Source organism: Heptranchias perlo, chromosome 18 (assembly GCF_035084215.1).
Source record: "Heptranchias perlo isolate sHepPer1 chromosome 18, sHepPer1.hap1, whole genome shotgun sequence".
NCBI lineage: Eukaryota > Metazoa > Chordata > Chondrichthyes > Hexanchiformes > Hexanchidae > Heptranchias > Heptranchias perlo.
The window spans coordinates 9648077-9669335 of record NC_090342.1 but is presented as its reverse complement, the minus strand read 5'-3'; the positions used below and the strand labels follow the sequence as shown (position 1 = coordinate 9669335).

General features: G+C 44.0%; 1 protein-coding gene across 3 annotated transcripts in view; it reads left to right on the top strand.

Moving 5' to 3' along the window:
* rassf3 (Ras association domain family member 3) overlaps positions 1–21259 on the top strand; it is a 190233-nt gene that overhangs the window by 135182 nt on the left and 33792 nt on the right. For 2 of the 3 annotated variants that reach the window (XM_067999355.1, XM_067999356.1), the window contains 2 exons: positions 349–464; positions 945–6472. In XM_067999355.1, the coding sequence (XP_067855456.1) occupies positions 349–464; positions 945–1094 (266 nt within the window). In that variant the 3' untranslated portion in view covers positions 1095–6472. Of the gene's footprint in view, positions 1–348; positions 465–944; positions 6473–21259 lie in introns of those variants that run through there. The other variant, XR_010966180.1, reaches the window with a different exon arrangement.

Here is a 21259-nt window from a genome sequence, read left to right as displayed (position 1 = left end):
ATCAATCCCGGATTGCCTTCCCCAAGAGGTCCACTTGGCCCATTGGGATAAGAGTCGAGAAGGAAAATTTTCATTGGATTCCTTGTTGGACCTGGTCTCTGTAGCTCGGGATGGGCTCCCCTGGAGTGTCCTTGCAGACTTGCGCACCCGCCCTAGCCATGCAAATGAACCCCTCCCCCCCACAATTTGGGATGGGGTTTGTGCCAACAGGTGGGCGGAGGGGGAGGGGGTGCATTCTGTTCCCGAGCACGTGCACCAGTGGAGTGTTACCTCAGGAATTCCAGGGCCTTTATGTCAGCAAAAGCACTCCTCCAACAAACTCATCTTGTTTCTCTCTCCCGTTTGCAGTCCACACGAGCAAACTGTTGGATGCTGAACATCCCCTTTACCTGCGTCTGTTTGCAGGACCGAGCTACGATGCTCTGAGTTTTGTCCTACGCGAGCACGAGACCGGAGAAGTGTTGGTAAGTGATCTAATTTTTTGTCCCCTTGTGGTCATAAATTCATCTTAATACCTGACCACTCAAAATGAAATCAAGCATTTGTTTTAATCTGAAAATGCTAGATGTGCAACAGATTGGTGAGGGTAGAGGTTTTAAATGTAGTCCTTCATTAAAACTGGGTCATACTTAAAACGTGAACCTATCTTTCTGTTTCACAAGAAAATTCCAGATGAGGGAGGCTGGTTGCCACTTCCTTTCCCAGTCTCTTAGTTTCCTGAAATAGTTACCATCTGTACCCCAAGATTTGTTGATTTTAGTCTTTCAAGCCTGTCTAGAACCTCCCATCTTGACCTTGAGCCCTGTACATCAGCTTGGGTTATCTCTCTTTGTGGATGGTGAACATTTCTGTTTTTATTTCAAGATTTCTAGTTTGGTTTTGTCTTAGTTTTTTTTTGTACAGTTGAATATGTCGCGCCTTTAACCAAACTGTTTGTTCTCCAGTGGGACGCCTTCAGTCTCCCGGAACTGCAGAACTTCTTGCGTATATTGGCTAAAGAGGAAGACGATCATTTTAGGCTCTTGAAGAGGCGCTATGTAAACTACAGAGCCAAGCTTGAAGAGGCCTTGAGAGGAACCGGCAAACCAGGTTAACCTGGTCACGGGAAATGGCCAGCGAGGCAGGCTCACGATAAGGAGGGCGTGCTTCAAACGGGGGGCTACGTGCAAGTATAAACAACAGGAGTTGCCTTCAAATCTGAAGACTTCTGTTTTCGCACTAGGGTAATCTACCTGTGCGTGCCAAGAACGTTGGATCCATTGACCAAGAATCCGGCCTTGTCTGCGTCACGTAACCTAGCTTGCACAAACGACATGTTTACTGGACAATAGAAGATTATTTATAAATTGGCCGATTGCGTCATCGATGATTGGACGGCCCTGTAAGAAGTACTGTAATGGTGATGAGATATCCTTGGGCGCGCCTCGCGTATAAAGCATTTACAACGGTGGGGGAAAAAAGGTTTTGCCGTGGTTCTAGCGCGTCAGTGTTCACAGGGCGACATCTTATGTGAACCCTGGCCTTTGGCTTCGCTGTCCTGCTTGTGCTAATACGAAATAGGCATGAAGTGATCACATTCAGCCTGAAAACTGCACAATGTTCCTTTCCACCTGCTCGCCCTTCTGGGCATTGTGAAGGGTCACCTTTTGTGCAATCTGTGAACCATCAGTAAATGTTCTCCTACACTGAGCAAACGTAGAGAGCAGAATGATTTATTTTTTTGCAAAGCCCCATTTTATTTTATAAGTTGTGGTTTTTACATGCAACAGGTGAAAAACTAACACTTAAGAGCTTTTTAGAAAGGATGGAAATAGATGGAAAGAATTGGAACGGTGGAGAGATCAAGTGGTGAGAGGCCGATGATAAAGTATGTGCGAGAAGGGCTAAGGGAAGTAGTGACGGTGAGAGATTGAAAATGATTATGGATGGGATAAATATAGTGTAAAGAAAGTGGTCTGAAGGCCAGGATGTAGTAAAGAATGAGGAATTTGAGTTGTGCAGAGGTGGAAATGGATTTGCTACCTTACCATGTAGATATACAAGAACCATAGAGGGAACAACCGCGGGTTTAAAGAAAGTAATTCTTATTTACGCGATACAGCAGGTTAGTAATGATCTTAAAACTCTTTATTCGTGTATAAGCCTGAACAGATTTTTCCTTTGGTATCCTGAGGTGCCCTCAGAATGCCAACAGCACACGCCCTTGGCACGTGAATCGGCTGATATCATCATGCAAGTATAGCAGCAGCAGGACCACTTGTAGCACTGCCAGTCTGGCCACTCGATGTCTCCTCCAGAACAGCTCTCTGGGGAGGGGGGGAGCCTCCAATGAACCCCCCCCCTGCACTCTCTGCTTACAGATATGCTATCACCGTGGGACCGAGAGATTAGAAGTGTGTGCGTTGGTTAAAACCACACCGTCATTTGGGGATAAGTGACGGTTGAGCCCCAGCACAGTTGATCATAAAAAGAAAACAACAACTTGCATTCATATGGCACCTATTTTAATGTGGTAAAATGTCCCAATGCGTGTCACAGGAGCGTAATCAGACAACATTTGACACCGGGCCAAAGAAGGAGACGTAAGGATGGATGACCAAAAGTTGGGTCAAAGAGGTAGGTTTTAAGGAGGAGAGAGGGGAGGTGGAGAGGTTCACAGAGGGAATTCCAGAGCTTAGGGCCTAGGCAGCTGAAGACACCCCCTGGGGTGAAGGTTGTGGGGGCGTGGGGTGGTGGACAAAAGGCGAGAGTTGGAGGAACGCAGAGTTCTGGGAGTGTTGTAGAGCTGGAGGAGTTACAGAGCTACGTATCATGTTGGCCAGATCTTAAAGCAATTTGTCAAAAATTAGGAATTTAGTCATTTCCATCTTCCTGTCATTATGTACGGATTTGTTTTTAAGTACAAAAGCTACTCGAATAATGTGCCATTTGGCTGACCTCCCGAGTTATTAAAATATCTGCACTAGGCCTTTGAGAAGAGGCTCGCTGTCCTGGTAATGAATTGCTTCTTTGTACAATTGTCCCCTGTCAAGTGATTCTGTAACGTCAGGTTACTTTCTTTAAAGGCTGATCGCTATCTCGTTGTCATTGTGGTTCAACACCTTGTAGGACCATTCTGCAAGTTCATGGTAACTATGTGACCGATGGCACGGGCAAAAGAAAACATACTTCATGAGTGACAGGTCTAAGAATCGAAAGCTTAAGGTTGTCCAGCTGAGAAGGCTCTTTGCAGGTTATGGGAATTGCTAGAGGAAGAAAGACCGAGGTCCATCCTGGTAATCGCATGATACAATGATAATGGAATTGTTGACTGATCGTAGCCATCAATCTCTATCAATTAGCCTACAAAATACATAATGAGGTGAGAGCTGGTTGGTTGCGAATTGTTCCTTTTAATCCTTCCTGTAACGTGTAAAGCGGTTGTGCTATGAGAGACTGTGTTGTACTTGAGTGGTATATAGTGAGGAGTTACTGTACCATGAGGCGCTGTAGGTGGCATCAGTTAGCTTACTTCTCAGATTAAAGCGAAGGCCTAAGTGAAGCTTTATTGCATTTCTAGTAGCATTATATGGGGGAAAGTGTGTATTTTGCTGCGCTCTGTCAGCCACATGCGTTAGCAGCCAAAGAGAAGGCAAATGTGCAATATAGGCTGATGCAATGTGTGTGCGTTAAAATTACTGACTGGTGAATTTTCCTGGACGGTTTATGCTGGGTGCTAGTAAAACAGAAGTCCTAAACTGCTTAATTAACTCCTCCTAGACCATATGCAGCTGCAGGTACTGCTATAATCCACTCTGTTTACTGTCTGCGTAAGGTTTAAACTTGCAATGTGCTTTAAATCTGGCTCTAGCCCCAAGCGTGGGTAATAGCCGATGCCAGCGTGTATGAATTGCTGACACTGCATTGAACCAGTGCGGTTCAGTCATCTGATGAAACGCCGTTAATATTCTGCACCCCGTTCACCACGAGTTTACATGTCCCCCCAGAGAATCCAACGCAAAGCTCCCTCCCCAGGTAAACTAAAAAGAGGCTTCGATACAAAGTGCGAACTAGCTCTACGTTCTGACTTCGTGCTCTGAGTTGGCAAGGAGCCACTGGGCGTGTGTATCTGAATTTCCCGGATATTCAAAATCACGACAATCGTGTGTCGGGTGCAGCTACGTTTCTGGTCTGGGTGCCCAGCCAAGGGCACAAAAAGTCAGAAAATGACCCCTTGTATTTGTTTGCAACAAATTCTGTGTCCACTGAACCAGAAAACTAATCGCTGCTTTTATCGGGGTGGGGGGGGGTGGGGGGAGAAGAGATTCCCCCGTGACCGTGGTGTAGCGAAATCGTGTATGTGTTTTTAAACGGGTTTTACAATTTCGCTACACCTAATTCACAGAAGAAATCTCCCACAGTGGGATCCTGTTGTGTTCCAGTACATTACAACAGTGACTACACTTCAGAAGCACTTAATTGGCTGTAAAACGCTTTGGGACATCCTGGGGTCGTGAAAGGCGCTATATAAATGCAATTCTTTTTTTACCAAGTGAGTGGCAGCACCATCACTCCCACCAAAGTCGTTTGCTCCGTACTCTCACTGCTGTTGAGTTAATATTTAATGTGTTACTACTGTATTAATCTTTTTTGACCATTTCCAATTAATAGAATTGTACAATGAGATCTGTGGGGATGTGACGGTGATTAATTGTTATAAAATAGTGAGATTCGAGAACATGATTACAATTGGGTGAGGGGAGAAAGAGTGGGGGGGGGGGAAAAGACTTTTTTAAAAATTGCAGATTTTAATGTCTTTAAAATCCTGTCGAGGTTCTGATGCAGTAAGGGCCTCTTTCTGAAACCACATTGCCATCTCCCTCCACGTTATGAATTGTGGCGTTTAATATCGTTGTGAACCACAGTGTGCAATGGGTAACACAGCTGGAAGTCTGGCAGTGTGCACGCTGAGCCCGCACGCCCGTACTTCTGGAGACCCTGCCCTACGCTCGCGTGTGGTAAGATGTTGTTCTCTTGGTTGGAGGGTGGGGTGGACAGTGCTGGTGAGGCCGCACCTACTACCCACCTCTGGTTGCCCCCTGTGAAGGTAGCGGTGGGCCTTCTCTGTGAACCGCTGCTCTCTGCATGTTGGTGCCCCCCCTCCCAAAGCATAGTGGAGGCAGACAGGGAATTCCAGCATATTAACCCACTGCTAGCAAAGAAAACAGGGGCAGGTTGTGCTGGCTCCCACAGTGGAGGTTCCCGCCCGTGGGGAAGTGTCGAACGGCGTCTTTAGAAATTCTGAACCTCGTCTCCGCAAATTGATCAGAAATGAATTCTTCAACAGTAGCCCGATGGCAGTGGCTACGAGGACCTCTAGTGGAATTTTTTTTTTGTTTTTTGTTGTCGTCGTTGCAGCTTCTAAATGGAATTATTTTTCTCTTGAGAAAACTCGAGGGGGAAGTTCATGGGATCAGTCAATCCCGTTCAGGGTTAGGGACCTGTAGAAAGCTGCTTTTGAACCAAGCAGCAGCTTGGCCACTGTACGGGGGACAATCAAACCATACGTGACCACTGATTGTGAAGTGACGAGGAGACTGATTTTACTGTTTTTCCCAGTGGGTTCCATCATCGCAGCAGCTGACACCAAAGTAGAAACTCGGGCACTTTAGCACATCAGGGATTTGCTTGCAGAATCTTGCTAACCCAGAGAAAATTATTAAAACTCGACTTTTAATTTAGCAGTTTGCTTTTACTGTATATCACCATTTTTGTATTCTTAAAAAGGAGCTGTACCAAAGTTTCCTACTGTGTTCACTTCACGCTGCAAGACTTTTTTTTTGAGCTAGACACTGTACAAAAGTCTTATTTTTGAACGATCTCCGGACTCTTGCTGTGAACGGAATGATTTTAGCAGGAGAGCAGACTTGGGTTTATATTCTTTTACTGTGAATTTTTTTTAACCCTTACTTGAATTAATTGCAGACCACTGTGTAGCCAATGCCAAAAATATTCAAAAGCCTAGGTGTGCAACCCACTACCAATTGGTTGCGTTATTAAAGGGGAGGGGGTGAAGTGGTAAATTTTTATTTTGGAGTTGTATTTGGTTGTAATTCCAACGAACACTGGTTGATGCTTCTCTTAATGAAACCAAACACTGGTCACGTACCTGCTGATCCTTCCAATAAAAGACTAAAACTTTATTGTGTGTCACATAATCGTTACAAAACACAAATGACTGTATTTGAGCTGTTCTGTCAAAATATGTAAGGGTACAAAACGGACATCAACCTTTAACCGTAAATATGCATGTGGAGAAGCACAAATTTTAAGCAGTGTACAGAACTGAGTTTTTGTTATTGTATTTATACTGATGCAAGTGCAAATTTATTTTTTTAGGGCGGAATTGTTTTTGTTTCCTTTTTAAGATGTTGTATTTCAAAATGGCTTTTGTAAACTGTCGCGTATTTTATTAAAGATGTGATTGACAGGGTGCCCGTGTGTGTCTGTAATGATGTACCTTCTCATTCTAGGTCATTCCAATGCCCCTGTGAATACTATTTGAAGATTTATAATCGGCAATGCCGCCCCCTCCCCAACGTAAGCTTCTCCCTTCCTCTCCGTAGGGCAGGGTATCCCGCTGGAATAAGAGGGTTAATTCCTGCGATCCTGCACTCCCAGCGGGGAGCCATGCTCCGAAGCAGCAGGGGTCGTGGAATTGGGCTTCCAATATTGTAGCCCTGTCTCTGACCTGTGCAGCCTTGTTGCTGGGAGTGCGGGTTCATGGAATTAACTCTGGTTGCCAGAAGCCTGCCGACAGTTTTTTCTATTTGTGAACTTAGTCACAGTTCATGGGCATTCAGCTCGGGTCAAGGTCAGCCGTGTAACCAAACATCGACCCTCGCTTATCTTTCAGCAGAGTCACTGGGCTGCAATCGGGTGCAGTAACCCAGGCTGACTTCAGTCCTCCCATATCCATCTCCATAGCTAAGGACGCTGCCTCCAAATCGTTCCCGATTTGAGATCAGTTAATTCGGCACTGGCCAGGATATTAGAGAATTTACAGCACAGAAACAGGCCATTCGGCCCAACAGGTCCATGTTGGCGTTCCTATGCTCCACACGAGCCTCCTCCCACACTACTTCATCTAACCCTCTCAGCATATCCTATCACCTTTCTCCCTCGTAAACAATTTTACAACACCAAATTATAGTGCAGCAATTTTATTTGAAATTCACAAGCTTTCGGAGGCTTCCTCCTTCCTCAGGTGAATGTGGATTTCAAATAAAATTGCTGCACTATAATTTGGTGGTGTAAAATTGTTTACAATTGTCAACCCCAGTCCATCACCGGCATCTCCACATCATTTCTCCCTCGTGTTTACCTAGCTTCCCCTTAAATGCATCTACGCTCTTTGCCTCAATCACTCCTCCTGGTAGCAAGTTCCACAATTTAACCACATGATTTTGGGGCCTGTAGTGGTCAGTTCCACACTGCAAGGTACATTTTTTCCATTATGCTATTAGAGAGCCCTGGAATCTGTTAACACGGCTGTGAAGCTTTGATCAGTGCCATTGTGCCTTATTATCCTTGATGTACTTCATGATGAGCCCCCTTGTTCACCAGGGGAACTTATTAAGATAGTGCCGTGTCAAGGGCTGAACGCCTAGTCAACGCTGTAGCACCAGATTGCTAAGTGGATCTTCTCTCTTCTATTTGTGAAGCTGCCCTGTTTGTAAAAAGGCTGGAGGTAGAAAAGGATTGTTGCAAATGTAAAATAAATATTGCCTCTCACCAACCCACTGGTTTGTCTTTCCCCCCCCCCCCTCCCCCTCTTCTACTCTGTCCTGACAGTAAATTAAATTTTTATGAGACCTATCTGGGAATAGATTTTATTTGGATAAAAAACGCACATTTTTTAAACAAAAAAGTAGATTGAATTTTTTTCGCATGCAATTTAAAAAAAAAATTCAATGTTTGGTGACCCGGTACCGGTGTAATTTTTTTAAAATAACATTCTTTTAATCATTTATTTTTCATCCCTGGTACCTGCTCCTGATCAGTGATGATCCTTGCTGCGACGTACCCCATGGTTGAATAGTCTGTCACCACCTAGGTTCACGAATGATTGGTCATTTGAGTGAGGGTCCAAAGGCCTGCCAGTGCCTGCGGGATGGGATCCCAGCATGAAGGGGAAAAAATGGAAATAGAACATAGGAACAGGAGTAGGCCATTTGGCCCCTCGAGCCTGTTCCACCACTCAATGAGATCATGGCAGATCTGTGACCTAACTCCGTATACCCACCTTAGCCTCAATATCCTTAGTTAACAAAAATCTAGCAATCTCAGATTTAAAATTAACATTTGAGCTGGCATCAGCTGCCGTTTGTGGAAGAGAGTTCCAAACTTCTACCACCTGTTGTGTGTAGAAGGGTTTCCTAACATCACTCCTGAAAGTCCTGGCTCTAACTTTTAGGCTAAGTCCCCTAGTCCTAGACTCCCCAACCAGCGGAAATAGTTTCTATCTACCCTATCAGTTCCCCATAATATCTTAAACTTCGGTCAAATCACCCCTTAATCTTCCAAATTCCAGGGAATACAACCCAAGTTTGTGTAAAATCTCCTTGTAATTTAACCTTTGGAGTCCACATATCATTCTAGTAAATCTACACTGCACTTACATCAGGGTCAATATCTCCTTCCTAAAGTGCAGTGCCCAGAACTGAACACAATACTACAGTGGTCTAACCAGGGCTTTGTATAGCCGTAGCATAACTTCTACCCCCTTGTATCCTAGATTCTTAAGAAAAGTTAACATTTATCCACTAAGCATGCAATAAAGTCATCAGAAAATGGTGTTTATAAGAACATGAACATAAGAAATAGGAGCAGGAGTAGGCCAATTGGCCCCTCGAGCCTGCTCCGCCATTCAATAAGATCATGGCTGATCTGAAAAGGGCAGAAGGAAGTGGTTTCATTTCTGTTTTTGCTACTGTGTAATCAATATGTACTTTTTTAATGATGCTAGTTGGTACGTAGATTAATGCTTCTACCACCAGTACTTCGTGATGGGACTTATGTATTAAGGCCAGTACTTTGCACATGCAGCTACAACAACAACTTGCATTTATATAGAACCTTCACTGTAGTAAAACATCCCAAGGTGCTGCAGTGGAGTGTAACCAGATAAAAATGGATGCCAAGCCAAAGGAGGAGATAATTAGGATCTGGGACCCAAACCTTTGGTCAAAGAGTTAGGGTTAAGGAGAGTCCTAAAGGTGGAGAGGCAGAGGGGTTTAGGGAGGGAGTCCAAGAGAGTGGGGCCGAGATGGCTGAAGGCACAGCTGCCCATGCTGCTGCAGTGAGGGATGCACAAAAGGCCAGAGTCTGAGGAACGGAGGGTTTTAGGGCTGGAGCAGGTTACAGAGATAGGGAGGGACAAGGCCAGGGAGGGATTTAAACGAGCATGAGGATTTTAATTTGAATGTGTTTGGTGGACCAGGATCCGACGTAGGTCAGCAAGGGCAGATGTGATGGGTGAATGGGACTTGGTGCAGGATAGGATACAGGCAGCAGAGTGTTGGATGAGCTGAAGCTTATGGAGGATGAGAGGCCGGCCAGGAGGGCATTGGAATATTCGAGTGTGGAGGTGATGAGGGTTTCAGCAGCAAATGGGCTGAGGTAGGGGCGGAGACGGGTGATATTATGGAGGTGAAAGTAGGGAGTCTTTGTGATGGAGAGGATGCCAGGGAGGGGAATGGAATCAGTGGCAAGGGTACAGAGTTTGTGATGGGGACTGAGGCTGTCCCAGTGTTTAACTGGAGGAATTTACTACATTAAAGGTGCTATCTAAATATGAATTTGTATAGGATTTAATCAAACACAGAATGCACGATAAACCAATGGTACTTGAGGGTAAATTTTCCTGTTCTAAAACTAATGGATGGAAAATCACAGTCTGGGAGTGTACAATTTCCTGATATGTTGGAGTCAAAGTGGAATATTTCTTCCTGAATGACTTTCTCTCGTGCGTTTCTTTAAATTGATCCATTTGATTACTTGCTTGTTAATGAAATTTCTTTCAGCAGGAATGCTAACTGCCATCAGTGCCTGCTGTTGGTTATTGGGTCACTAGAATCATAGAAAGTTACCGCACAGAAGGAGGCCCTTCAGCCCATTGTGTCGGTGCCGGCCGAGGGCATGAAGTCAGCAGGAGTTCGACACGGAACCCAGTAATAGAGGACGTGGTAACAAATATTTTAAAAATTTGTCTTTCAGGGATGACATGCCTACCCTGAAAGTGAAGGGTGCATGGATTTAACTTCCTGCATTCTGATTCTTAACTTCCTTAGAGAGAACAGATGTCAATTTCAGCTATGGATCATGGCGGGCTGGTGAGATGAAGGGGGGATGCTAGTGAGATCAGGTGGTTTCTGTGTATCTGCTGCAAATTCTGCCTTGAAGTAGCTAAATCTTGGTCTAGGGATAAGGAAGATGATATTATACTATGCTCTTTCCCTAGTCCTAATTTTTTTTTTAGATGATTCCTTATCACTGTCTGGAACCTGGTTTTATCAATTCCAGAAGAACCATTCTGGGGGCTGGAAATTTATTTTGCACATTAATACATTAACTTATATTTTGCATAGCCGGTGAGTCGTTAACCAGAGGGCACAGATTTAAGATAATTGGCAAAAGGACTGGAGGGGGGATGAGGAGAATCATTTTTTACGCAGTGAGTTGTTATGATCTGGAATGCACTGCCTGAAAGGTTGAAGGTAGCAGACTCGTTCGTAACTTTCAAAATGGAATTGCATATATACTTGCCAAGGAGAAATTTGCAGGGCTATGGGGAAAGGGCAAGGGCTTGGGTTTGATTGGATAGCTCTTTCAAAGAGGCCGCACAGGCACAATGGACCGAATGGCTACCTCCTGCTTTGTGATTCTATAAATATTCAATCTCTTGCCACAGATTTTTAATTTTGTGCCATATGAATGTTTTCTGCTGTGCAGTGGAAACTTGACTTTAATTGCCATGTTGCTTTAAATGACGACTGTCACCCTTTAAATAGCTGCAACAGTGCAGGAAATGCTACCTCTCAATGTATGAGCTCTCAGCAGCAAGCCATTCTGCACACAAGACCTCGCACGGGATAGGTGCACTCGCGAAAGTCCCAGCAGGAATGGCCATGTGGAAGCAGTCAGATGGATGTCCCTGTCCCTGGGAGCGCAGGTATCAAGAAATCAGTGCAGAGGGTGCTTTTAGTCTCTTGTTACGAGGCGCAGTCAGAAACATAAGAAATAGGAGCAGGTGTAGGTCATAAGGCTGCCTGAGCCTGCTCTGCCGTTCAATAATATCATGGCTGATCTTTGACCTCAACTCCACTTTCCTGCCCGATTCCTCATATCCCTTGATTGCCCTAGAGTCCAAAAATCTATTGATCTCAGCCTTGAATATACTCAATGACTGAGCATCCCTAGCCCTCTGGGGTAGAGATTTCCAAAGATTCACAGCCCTCTGAGTGAAGAAATTCCTCCTCATCTCAGTCTTAAACTGCGTGCTCACTGAAAATATTCAGTTATTAGGGTATGTGATAGGCTGTAGATTAACCAGCTAAAACTGTTTTATTTATCAGTACAGAGGGCTGGTTAAGGTTTATCTGCTAGTTCAACTCGGATCATCCTATGCTTTCAGGCTTTGGCTGGCAGGTTGAATTTATAGGGGTATTCCATGATCCGGGGCTTCCATCTGGGAGCGCCACTAACGGGAGCGCATGATAGGAAATCGCAGGCACACAGCCCGTGATTTTCGGTCAATTGAAATTGTGGAATCACCCATCGTGTCAATAGACGATCACATACCGGGTGTAATTTTAACCCAACTGGCCGGGCGGGAAACCCACGGGATCGGGTGGAATGTTGGTTTTATACCCTGTCCAATATTACTCTCCGTTTACTTCAATGGAGAGTAAAATCGGGCGGGTTATAAAAGCAACGTTCCATTTGATCCTGTCAGTTTCCCCGACGGGCGGGTTAGGTTAAAATTACACCCAGTTCCGTTTTACTTTTGGGCACAGGTTGAAAAATCGTGGGCCACTCCCTACGGTTTTTTTTTAACTTTTAATGGACAGAAGATTGTAGGGAGAGCACTCACGATTTCCCGATACGGGCTCCCGGCAGCAGAGGCTCATCGACGAGAACGATCATTGGCTGCATCAACTCTTTTTGCCATAAATCCATCTTGCAGGTTGGACCTTGCTTGTGGTCCATTTGTAATACTAAAATGACATAAGTGAATAGCACACTGAGGATGCAAAAAGCCTACGTTGTTCAAGTGCAAAGTATATAGGCCATTTCTCTCTCTCTCTCCTGACCTACCAAATAATTCATGCAAGGAGGGGAATTCTGCCACTGTGTGTTCAGTAGGATGTACTGTATTCTCTCTCCCTCTTCCTTTCAGTGTGAGCATCATTAACTGATCGCTGTTAAAGGAGCTGATATGGAAATATAGATACAGTAACAGTCATGTAAATCTCCTGTAGTCTTTACAATAACAGTGCCTTTAATTAGTTTCAAGTCCCTGTTTACACAGTGTCCCACTGACACTAAAGCGACAGTGATTGAAATCTGCTTTATTCTGTAGTATGTTCAACAGGTTATGACTGTCAGAGGGTTGCCCAAAGATACAACAGGAACAACTTGTATTTATATAGCGCCTTTAACATTGTAAAACGTCCCAAGGTGTTTCACAGGAGCGATTATCAAACAAAATTTGACACCGAGCAACATAAGGAGATATTAGGACAGGCGACCAAAAGCTTGGTCAACGAGGTAGGTTTTAAGGAGCGTCTTAAAGGAGGAAAGAGGTGGAGAGGTTTAGGGAGGAAATTCCAGATGTAGGGGCTAGGTAGCTGAAGACACGGCCCGCCAATGGTGGGGTGAAGGAAGTGGGGGACGTGCAAGAGGCCAGACTTGGAGGAGCGCAGAGATCTCTGCGGGTTGTGGGGCTGGAGGAGGTTACAGAGATGGGGAGGGGCGAGGCCATGGAGGGATTTGAAAACGAGGATGAGTTTTTTAAAATCAAGGTGTTGCCTGACCCAGGAGCTGATGCAGGTCAGCGAGCACAGGGGTGATGTGTGAACGGGACTTGGTGCGAACTCTAAATGATTTACCTTGGTATGAGAACACACCCTTTCTGTTCTCCAACAGATCTGCTAAAAGAGCAGCTTGCCCTTATTCTTTCCGTTACATTAAAATAAACATAGATTACAGCTACGTGCCAAACTCTATATTTAGGAATTAAATGCAAAGTTCAATGCACAAGTGCATAAATGTTACCTGTTTTAATGTCTGTCCTCTCAAGTTTTGCATTGATACCTAAACCTGCACCGTATACAAGATAAATTCCTATAATTCGACACCTAAACATGTAATTTTTAAAAATGCTCCTACTGTTGCCAGTGGATTAGGTCAACTAACTTGATGGGAATCGGGGATTAAACCTTGGGTTTTCTTGGATTACAGGGGCAAATATTGCCCCATCATGCATTTCCCCACTAAACCATTGGGGAAGGGGATATTATTACAGAGGACGGTCATTACTGATTATTGTAGGATTAGTACGAAGTCGCCTTCCATTGAATTCAACCCCAATAAATCCACTGTTGTGTTTCTATCATTTATTTCTGGGAATATTTGGTGCTGGAGAAAAGAATTCAGAAAAATCCTGCATTCTTGTTTGGCTGCAATTTCTCTGAAGATCTATCTGTCCTTGGACAATTCACTATTCAGAAGAGGAATCTTGACTTTAGCCCTGAGATTAAATCCGCTGAAGAATGGAAAAAAGATCTTGCATTTATTTAGTGCCTTTCACGACCTCAGGACGTCCCAAAAGCGCTTTACAGCCAATGAAGTACTTTTTGAAGTGTAGTCACTGTTGTAATGTAGGAAATGCGGCAGCCAATTTGTGCACAGCAAGATCCCCCAAACAGCAATGTAATAATGACCAGATAATTTGTTTTATGTAGTCTTATTTAGCAGAATATGTCCCTAAATGTGGATGCGCCATTGGGTAAACTTTCCAAGCATATGCCATTGGCAAAGAACCTTGCCTGCAGCCAGTGTACATTGGAAAATCGCAGGTGTGATGCCTGTGATTTTCCAATCTACACTGATATGCTCTGGGGCTGGGCAAGGTTGCACACTGCCAGTCTATACTCAGAAAAGTTAAGCTTATAAATCCTCATTAAGGTGTTAGCCGTAGCTCAGTGGGTAGCATTCTTGCCTCTGAGTCAAGGTCAGAGACTTGAGCACAAAATCTAGGCTGACACTTCCACTGCAGTGCTGGGAGGGTGCTGCATTGTCGGAGGTGCTATCTTTTGGATGAGACATTAAACTGAGGCCCCGTCTGCTTTCTCAGCTGGACGTAAAAGATCCCACAGCACTATTTCGAAGAAGAGCACGGGAGTTCTCCCCGTGTCCTGGCCAATATTTATGCCTCAGCCAACATCACTAAAAGACAGTTAACCTGGTCGTTATCACATTGCTGTTTGTGGGATCTTGCTGTGTGCAAATTGGCTGCCGCGCTTCCCACATTACAACAGTGACTACACTTCAAAACACATTTCATTGGCTGCAAAGCGCTTTGGGACGTCCTGAGATTGTGAAAGGCGCTATATAAATGCAAGTTCGTTCTTAATAATAGGGAAGTGAGCAATTAAATCCCAGGTCACAGTAGAACAGCGCATCAGCTGCCAAGATGCTTCCTCCTGGAATTCAATTCACATCCAGGCTGTGGTCCAACTGTGAGGTGACGTACATTCGCGATTCTCTTGTACAGACTTTTGTCTGTTGTCATGGCGATGCATGTGACTTAATAACACTTCAGCCTAAGATGTCTAAGCACAAGGTAAGTATAACAGACATTAGGAAATATGAGCAAGTCGGAAAATGGCCTTTAAATGTGGGGGAGTTGCTGGGCCTGCCTCGTGGTATATAATAACTGCTGAGGAATCTTAATGTCAGTCATGGCTCAGAAGTAGCACTCTCGTCTCTGAGTTAGAAGGTCCTGGGTTCAAGTCCCACTCCAGAGACTTGAGCACATTATCCAGGCTGACACTCCAGTGCAGTACTGAGGCAGGTGCCGGCTTTCAGATGAGACGTTAGACCGAGGCCCCATCTGTCCTCTCAGGCGGACGTAAAAGATCCCATGGCACTATTTCGAAGAAGAGGAGGGGAGTTCTCCTCGGTGACCTGGCTAATATTTATCCCTCAACCAACATCATTAAAACAGATTATCTGGTCATTATTACATTGCTGTTTGTGGGAGCTTGCTGTGCGCAAATTGGCTGCCACTTTTTACTACATTACAACAGTGAGTACACTTCAAAAGTACTTATTTGGCTGCAAAGCGCTTTGGGACGTCCTGAGGTCGTGAAAGGTGCTATATAAATGCAAGTGTTTCTTTTTCTTGTCTTTTAATCACCATGGGATGGGGGGTGTTAATTAAGCTGTAGTCTGTTAGTCTTAAAAGGAAGCACATTTAAAAAGGTTACTTAAACATGAGGCTTAGCATAGCCTTAGATATTGTGTGCTATAAACTATAATTTACTGCAACTCAAAAAAAAGTATGTAAACTTCATTAAATTCAATTAAAATCCTGAAAAATAAAAAAGTCTTAAACATCAGTCTGTCTCAGTTTCTGTTCTTTTTTAATCAAGTTATAAATATTTACAGTGCAAGGGAGCTTAGCTAAATTAGTAATTAGGAGCTAGCTATCCCTCATCTGTATTTTTACAAAGACTGTATTTTACAGACTGTGGGAGAGAAGGCATAGCACAACTAAACACATAAAACCCTAGATGTTCACAGCACATAAAGAGGCACATCGTATCTGTGTCGACTCTGCTAGAATTTAATGTTCTTTGGCAGCCAATTACAGTCTGTACTGTAAAATCTGGTGTGTAAGTTGCATCTTTATATACGTGTTCTGTCTCTTGGTAATATCCCAAGGTGCTTCACAGGCACTGGAGGTGTAGACAAGTGCGACAACCATTTTGCACATAGCAGATCCCATAGACAGCAATGAGATGGATGATCACTTATTCTGCATTTGGCAGTGTAGGCTGAGGGAAGACGCCCGGAGAATTCCCTGCTTATCTTCCATGGTGTGGAGATGCCGGTGATGGACTGGGGTGGACAAATGTAAGGAATCTTACAACACCAGGTTATAGTCCAACAGTTTTATTTGAAAATCACAAGCTTTCGGAGTTTACCTCCTTCGTCAGGTGACGAAGGAGGTAAACTCCGAAAGCTTGTGATTTTCAAATAAAACTGTTGGACTATAACCTGGTGTTGTAAGATTCCTTACATTTATCTTCCATGGGATCTTTAAAGTCCACCTGAACAGGCAGATAGGGCCTTGGTTCCTTCACAGGACCACCAACAGTAGGGCAGTCCCTCAGGATGGCACTGAAATATCAGCCAAGTTCTGTGCTGACGTCCACAAGTGGTACTTGAACCAACAACCTTGGATTCAGAGGGACGAGTGCTAGCAACGGACCAAACATTTTACACTATTCTGTTTAAAAGCAGGAGAGTGGCTTACAAAGAAACGCAATTCTCTTGGATTTTACAGTGACTCAAATTAATATTTCTTTCCTTCATTCCCTCGTTTGCTCTTTCACATATTCTTTTTCTCTCACATTCTCTTTCTTACCCTCATTTTCTTTTTCTCTTTCCTTCATTTTTTTCTTTCTCTTTTCCCAATTTCCTTTTTTCCCTCATTCTCCCTTCTTTCTCTTTTTGTCTTTCTTTCTCTATTTCTCTTTTATTGGCTTTCTCTTTTTCTTTCATCTGTTTCTCTCCTCTTTCTTTCTCTTTCGATCCGTCTCTACGGTTTTTGTGTCTTTTCTCTTTCTCCTTCTTTCTCTCCGCGGCATTCCGGCCCCCCAACCCGTTGTTTCAGCTGCCGGGATTCGGGCAGCGTGCAGGCCGCCCACTAGGGGCAGGCAGGGGCCTAGTAAAATGTGACGCCGCGGGAACCGCGATGCGATTCTAACCTGAAATGGCGGGAGGCCCGCGCAGCGCCAAAGCCACCATAGACACCTGGCCTGAGGCAGCAGCGTGGCCGAAAGAGGCTAAGGTAAGTGAAATCTTTGAATGTTCAGAAGGATTTCTTGGTGGGGGAGGAGGGTGGCAGTAGATACAGGTGTTCGTCTCCTGGCCCCACAAGGAATCCTTGAACCTTCCCCTTACCACTCCCTCCCCCCCCCACTAGCATCGGCTCTGCCACTCCCCAGTCCCCCCCTCCTCTTGGGACCACGGCTCCTGCCCCAATTCCCACTCCTGCCCACCAGCCTTGACGTCATTCCCGCCGGCTTCAGGCAGGAGACAGACCTGCAGTATGTAAATAAGGCCCGGGAGTTAAAATGGCCCTGGCTTCACGCAGAGGAGTCCGTGGGTGACTCCTGCCCACCACTGCCGCCCCAGATTAAAATCCTGGCTTTATACTCATAGAATTTAACAGCATCGAGGAACACCCTGAAAGAGCCATCCACTTCATCCCATCCCCTGCCCTTGCTCTATCCCTTTTTTAAATTGTTCCTTTTCAAATAGCTATCCACTTCTCCTTTAAAAGCTCTCATAGATTTTGCTTCCCACTGATATGTATTGTACTTGCATATTGGGAACTGAACACTATAGTGGCCCCTCATGAGAGCAAGCATATTGTAGCAATAGCACTCCAGGGTCATCTCTTATATTGAATGTTATATCTAGAAAGAATGTTCAAGGGAGTCTGAGGTAAAAGCAGCATTACATTAGCACACCAACTTGAGTGTTTACTGGATATAACATCCACCCTCTGTCCGGCATTCCATGTGCGAATAACATTCTGCGTAAAAAAATTCTCCTAATCTATCCTTTTGTTCTTTTCCTGATGATCTTAAATTTAAGCCCTCTTGTTACTGAGTCACTGATCAGTGGGAATAGATTTTTTTCTGATTTGCTTTATCAGAACCTGTCATTATTTTGAAAACATTTATCAGATCTCCTCTTACCTTCATGTAAAGAGTAGCTGGTGATTGTTTAATGTGGTACTGTGTACAATTCTGGTCTCCATAATAAAAAAAAAGGATATAGAGGCACTGGAAAAGGTGCAAAAAAGATTTACAAGGATGATACCAGAACTGAGAGGTTATACCTGTCAGGTAAGACTGAACAGGCTGGGGCTCTTTTCTCTAGAAAGGAGAAGGCTGAGAGGTGACCTGATAGAGGTCTTTAAAATTATGAAAGGGTTTGATGAGATAGACGTAGAGAAGATGTTTCTACTTGTGGGGGAGTCCAAAACTAGGGGCCATAAATATAAGATAGTCACTAATAAATCCAATCGGGAATTCAGGAGAAACTTCTTTACTGAGAGGGTGGTTAGAATGTGGAGCTTGCCACCGCATGGAGTAGTTGAGGCGAATAACATAGATACGTTTTAGGGGAAACTAGATAAGTGCATGAGGGAGAAAGGAATAGAAGGTTATGCTGATAGGGTTAGATGAAGTAGTGTGGGAGGAAGCTCGTGCGGAGCATAAACACTGGCATAGACCAGTTGGGCCGAATGGCCTGTTTCTGTGAAATACATTCTATGTAATTCTATGGTTGCTGATTGGTGAGTTTTCTTCAGGCTTGTGTTGCCATGTTGAATTTCCACTAAATGTGTTGTGCATTTATGTAATTGCGATTGAACACATTTAAAGTATTACACAAGCATTATGATTCACAGAAACTAACCTTTTTGCTATTATTGCTAGCGGCGCTGTACTAACCATCTGTGGTGAAGATTAATATCTTTGATGATTTCCTAAATTAATTTTGCATCTGATTTTTCTTTAAGCGACTCAGATGTAAACCGCAGAGAGAGGATTCCTGGCCGCTGTGGCTGCAGTTATGCTGGACTGGATCCCCTGAGGGCCATCTCTACTTGGAGCATGCAGTGCTGTGGTGTTTGAGCAGTGTAGCAACTTGATTTATAGCCACTCTTTTTTTAATACAGAAAGACTTGCATTTATATAGCACCTTTCACGACCTCAGGATGTCCCAAAGTGCTTTACAACCAATTAATTACTTTTGAAATGTAGTCACTGTTGTAATGTAGGAAACGCGGCAGCCAATTTGCGCACAGCAAGGTCCCTCAAACAGCAATGTGATAATGATCAGCTAATCTGTTTTTGTGATGTTGGTTGAGGGATAAATATTGGCCAGGACACCGGGGAGAACTCCTCTGCTCTTCTTCGAAATAGTGGCCGTGGGATCTTTTATATCCTCCTGAGAGGGCCAGACGGGGCCTCAGATTAACATCTCATCCGAAAGATGCGAGTCTTCCCGAGGACTGAAAACGGACCATTCGGAACAGCAGCTCACCCGCGGCCAGACTCCAAAGGTGGTGAACATGACCGCCTTGTCGCCAGTGTCTGCTGCATTTTAATTGTCTTCAGCAGAATTTTTGATTGGGGTCAGCAAGTGAAAACCCCAGTTGAGGAAGTTGTTGTGTCCTCAGACAGCAAGCCATTTATTACAAGGTCACCTCTAAGGGTGCTAGTGCAATCGGTGACAACCCTCTCGCATAAATGGGATATTCAAGTCTTCTTGTTTCCGCTTGTGGAGAAGTCCAAAACTGGACGCCATAAATATAAGATAGTCATTAATAAATCCAATAAGGAATTCAGGAGAAACTTCTTTACCCAGAGAGTGGTTAGAACGTGGAACTCGCTACCACAAGGAATAGTTGAGACCAATAGCATACATGCATTTAAGCGGAAACTAGAAAAACACATGAGGGAGAAAGGAATAGAAGGATGTGTTGATGGGGTTAGATGGAGTAGGGTGGGAGGAGGCTCGTGTGGAGCATAAACACCGGCATAGACCTGTTGGGCCAATTGACCTGTTTCTGTGCTGTAAATACCATGTAATACTATGTAATCCTTGGAATTGGTGTTAGCCAGTGGGAGGGAAACTACATCAGCTTCAGTGCGCAATAAATAATATTTTTAAAGTGCCAAGAATCAACTAAAGCCCCATGATTCTTTCAACTAATACCATCAAAAGGTGAAAGGCACAGCAATTAAATGAATTAGTGAATAATAATGGCAATATAAATGGTAAACTTTTCACAGTTAGAAATCTGCGTTAATTCACTGTAGAATGATGATCCATTAGTTTAATAGTGTTTTCCTTTATTGTGCCTCTCAGGAGTAATTATGTTTGGAGTTATTGTTGGATGAAAGAAGACTGGAATGAATCCAGGCAATATTTGCGCTCCCATTGCAGGGAGTCTTTATTCGTTCCATACTAGCCTGGATTAGTCAAGCCTCTATGCGTGCCTTGATGAGAAGGAACTTCATGTTTTAAAAAAAAATACACCGTTGCCAAAAAAATGTTATACCATTGGCCAACACTACTATTACTACTACCTTTACTAATACTACAACTATTAATACTACTATTAATACTAATACTACAACAACTACGATTACTACTATTGGCCAGGAGAAGAATTACATTACTAGGCATCCTCACTACTACTACGATTACTACTACCTTTACTAATACTACAACTATTAATACAACTATTACTACAACAACTACGATTACCACTATTACTAATACAACAACAACTATGAGTACTGCTTTACTACTAATACTGCAACTACAAATACTACTATAACATCTACTATTACAATTACTGAAAATACTGCTCGTACTACTACAAATACTATGACTACTGTTACTACTACTATTACTATTACAACAGCCATTTAAATGGCACCTTTTACACAACTTAGCGGGAGGAAGCCGAGGGCAATGTTGAACAAGCGGGCTTTAAGGAGGCTTTTAAAGTAGGGGAGAGATGCAGCGAGGTGGAGGGGTTTTAGGAAGAGACTTCCATTCAATGATTTCCCTCCGATGCCTGCTTGGGTCCGATCCCCAAGTTGGAAACACCTTGGCATGTTTTGCTGGGCTAAAGGCACTGCATAAATACCAATTGTTGTATGGCAGATGCCTAGCAACGGCAGTAAAGACTTTAGAATATAAAGCGAGGCAGATATTTACACGTAATCCGCCCATTTAAAAGCAAAGGAGAGATTTTAGAATGGGATGTGGTGTGGTGTGTGTGCATATTTGCAGCCGAAGGCACGGCCGCCAATGGTGGAGCGATTAAAATCAGGGATGAGCAAGAGGCCAGAATTGGAGGAGCGCAGAGATCTCGGAGGGCTTTACTGTGTTTTAC